Source organism: Fistularia commersonii, chromosome 24, assembly GCF_037954325.1.
Source record: "Fistularia commersonii isolate RoL2024-O1a breed Wild chromosome 24, RoL_Fcom_v1.0, whole genome shotgun sequence".
NCBI classification, from domain to species: Eukaryota; Metazoa; Chordata; class Actinopteri; order Syngnathiformes; family Fistulariidae; genus Fistularia; species Fistularia commersonii.
The window spans coordinates 5,512,029-5,515,653 of record NC_141307.1 but is presented as its reverse complement, the minus strand read 5'-3'; the positions used below and the strand labels follow the sequence as shown (position 1 = coordinate 5,515,653).

Below are 3,625 nucleotides of genomic sequence, written 5' to 3'. Positions count from 1 at the left end.
TCTGTACATCTGGGTCTTACAGTTCAGTGTTATTACATTACATTACATTACATTTGGCAGACGCTTTTATCCAAAGCGACTTACAATAGAGGACATAAGCACTGCAATTAACACTTGCAAATACAAGATGCACAGGAAATATACAGAACAGTAAGCTTTTTTTTTGTTTTGTTTTGTTTTTTTGGACAAAGACGTACACAAACGTACACACACACACACACACACACACACGCTGCATCGCCTAACTTGGTGCCTAACCTGATCTGGGGCAGCTCAAGCATCAGCGCAGTAAATAGTCCTGAAAGAGAAAAGTTTTTACCTGTTTTTGTGTTGTTATTATTCTTGTATATGTAAATAAGTCATCTCAATAAAAACAACAAACCTGATCAATACGGTATGATCTAGAAGGAGTGTGAGTTAGTGGCGGATCCTGCTACTTGCTTGTGTTGTTGAATCACACCTACAGCTGTGAATCCCAATAGCACAAGTACCACTTGTAACACACACACACACACACATACACAGACACGGATACACATACACACACTTCACGTACCACGTCTCAAATGCAGATTCCATGAATCCATTTTGAAGTGTACAAGTAGTTTGCACGCATTTGTATTCATGCCGCCCGTGTCCCACTGCTGCTCAGTATATTTCAATATTTCCTCCTGACTTGTTTTCACCAAGGACCCAATTTTTTTCTCTGCTGTTTTTTTTTTTTTTTTTTTCTTTTCCTTTCTTTCTGTCTGTCCATCAGCAGAATTAGTCAGAAAATCCCTATTCGATTTGCACGCTCCGGGTCGAGGGTCTTCGCGAACGTTTGGAAAAAAAAGACGGCAAATCTCGTCGTGTCCTCGGTGTGCTGAGCATACATTTATTTTATTCGCCGGCCTCGCAGCAGTGACCTGTGTTCAAATGCCGTTCTCTCCGTTAGCACTGAAAGAGTAAAGCTGCACACACAGTGGGTAGAAGAACAAGAAAACGCTTTTTATCCAAATTTTTTTTTTTTTTTTTTTCTGAAAACCGAGAATGGAATTTCTGGTCATACAGGTAGATTTTAATTTGTTTTAGTTATTTTCTTTGACGGTGCAAAGCCTCACTTGGATGCTTTGTGACTCACACACACAAACTCACCCGTAGAAAAAAAAAAAAAAAAAAATCTGAATGGCTTCATACTGAAGAGGGGGGAAGTGATGGACCAATGAGAAGCTAGTCTTTGTCCAGAGTTGAAAATAGAGCACTTCAAGCCCAACTGTTGCCTGGAGACACAGATTGCAGGCAATTACGGAGCCAGATTACAGTGGGGAGAAAATCAGTGATATTTTCATTGGAGCACGGACTCGTGCATGTGTCGGTGCAAGTGCATGCTTTTAATGCGATGGGGTGACATTAGCAGGGATGTGTGAAAATACAGAGACAGCACCTGTGCCGGTGTGTAGGTCAACGCCGCTCCGAGCGTCTAACTTGTCTTCCTCTGAGGTTTTGCATTTAAATCAAGCGCATCCAGCTTTTATCACCGCCAGGAAAAAAAAAAAATGCTAACGATTTCTAGTCGTCAGTTGCGTGCTCCGCCTCGTGGCGGGGGAATCGGGGCTGTTGTCGGGAAAAGAGTGAATCTCTGTGACTTAAGGTCAGAGATGAAGCTGAATATGATGTGCGATCACACAGAGACGTGTGTGTAGGTGTGTGTTATTGCTAAATTCCATTGAAAATCTCACATGATCATTTCCCCAGGAGTGTTATTGTCCATTTTGTTTAATGGGGTTTGCTACTTTGATTTCTAAGGTTGACTAATCCTGGCTTCTGTTCCGGTCTCATCGGTTCAGCCTATAACGTCCCCTGATAACAGATTGACTGGACAGTTCAAGTTGTTTCAAACTTACTTTGTAGAGATGGAGCTCGGTGAGATACAGAATGAAGAGTCCGCAGGGTGAACTTGTAAATCGAGGAGATTGAATGCGTTCGTCTGATTCGAACTACCCCCGCAGGGATGGGTTCAAGGAGCCGGTTGTACATTCTCCGCTACGGACAGAGGCGGGAATCCCCCGGGTTCGGTGGCCGCCTCCCCTCTGGAGTTCCCCCTGGGGAGAATCCAGACCACGACCCCCATCGCCGCGAGGGCCGAGCCCAGGCACGAGAGCCCGATCCCGGCCGCCGTGGTCACGTGGATCCCCCTGTTGAAGACGACGGCCCGGGAATCCACGAAAAACATGTCCCCCTCTCCGAAAGATTCGATCTTGGGGGGAGTGGAGTAACCGGCCGACAGGCTGGCCACGCCTGCGGTCAGGATGAGAAGACCCAGCGTTAAGGACACCTGGGAGGGGGGCGGGAGAAAGGACACTCGTTTTTTTTGCCGTCCCGGGCCTTTTTCTGGTCGTGCTCAGCACTCTTCTTGGCTTATTAGGAAAGGTCATCTCCGCTGTTTATGAGGCGGGAAAAAAAACTAAACGGGCAGCGGCTTGGCACGTGCTCTCATTTTTACAAATACCACCAGCTGACGCAGCTGGAAGTGAAGCACATGCACAAACGTGCTTTACAACTGCATAAAATGGGAGATATAGGAATCCCTGTTTATTTTGGCAAGCGGGGGGTCTTCCTCACTCTCTGGCTCTTGCCGCGGAATAGTTTCATAGGCGGCGCCGCAGACGGAAAAACATCGGAAAAAGACGATCGCTGTTTCTCGTACGTTTATGATTCACCCGGATATATTTGGCTCCCTTGTGTTAAAGGTCAAAATCAGAAGCCCACCTTCCAGATCGCGAGCGCACGGTTTCGGACGACCCCCTGGTCCTCCCGGTCCGCCTGGACCTCCTGGTCCCCCCTGTTCCACACGGAGGACGAGCACTCCCCGTAGAAGTGGTGTAGATGGGATCGGACTCCGAAGTGCGGACAACCGGTTCCCGCCTGAGACGGTCAAAAGGTGGGAACGCATTTTAAAAAAATAGATCTTCATTTTAGGAAAAAAAAACAAAAAAAAAACAACACTCACCTTTCTGCCCGATGATTCTCGCCCCGAACCGGAAACACGAGCCTCGGCGCTCGACGCCATGGCGGCTCACGCACACACACCTCCTACACCTGAGCGGATGGAAAAAAAAAAAAAAAATTGGCAGCTGATTTGTTAAAAATACACACCGCGGTCCAGATTGATATGTGCGCTTGTCAGCAGCGAACACAAACAATCTTTATCTGCTGAATATAGATTTCCTCAATAAAACCTCCCCATCAGAGACCCGCCGTAAATTGTTGACCGTGTCACGGGGTTGCCTTAGTTACTGTTGCCGTGCATGCGCCATTGGTGGCTACCGCGGCCCCTCAGGTGGCTCTATTACCGCCCACGGATGAGTCACAACGTATGCAAGGGAGCGCGTGCACGTGAACGGCCCGTTGTGATTCTCATGACACGCTTTGATTGATTTCTTTCATTCTCGCCGTCCGCACGCCGTCCCAATCTCACATTGAATTTCAGTTACGGCGCCCCGCAATTTGACTGGCCTCCGTCCGATAAACAAGCCGTTTTCTTTTTTTTTTTTCTTTTGGTGGGTCCACGTGATTTGTGTTTACGCACGCTTGGAACGGGAAACTGGGGATGTATACAAAAAGGAATGCAGGAACACAACAA

The 3,625-nt window shown here is 47.3% G+C and overlaps 1 protein-coding gene across 1 annotated transcript; it reads right to left on the bottom strand.

The window, feature by feature from the left end:
- Positions 1–257: 257 nt before the first annotated feature.
- On the bottom strand, positions 258–3,135 carry nrsn1l (neurensin 1-like). Its single transcript, XM_086171138.1, has 3 exons — positions 2,993–3,135; positions 2,752–2,907; positions 258–2,317 (listed from the first exon to the last, which is right to left on the bottom strand). The coding sequence occupies exons 1-3, from the start codon at positions 3,050–3,052 to the stop codon at positions 2,000–2,002; spliced, it is 534 nt and encodes a 177-aa protein (XP_086027264.1). The 5' UTR covers positions 3,053–3,135; the 3' UTR covers positions 258–1,999.
- Between the last annotated feature and the right edge of the window lie 490 nt (positions 3,136–3,625).

Bases quoted from the DNA above. Each gene is read 5' to 3' on its own strand.
- nrsn1l (XM_086171138.1), bottom strand. From the start codon at position 3,052: ATGGCGTCGAGCGCCGAGGCTCGTGTTTCCGGTTCGGGGCGAGAATCA. The intron at 2,908-2,992 runs GTGAGTGTTGTT...TGACCGTCTCAG, and splicing joins GAGAATCATCGGGCAGAAAG to GCGGGAACCGGTTGTCCGCA. The intron at 2,318-2,751 runs GTGGGCTTCTGA...CCCCCCTCCCAG, and splicing joins GTGCGCTCGCGATCTGGAAG to GTGTCCTTAACGCTGGGTCT.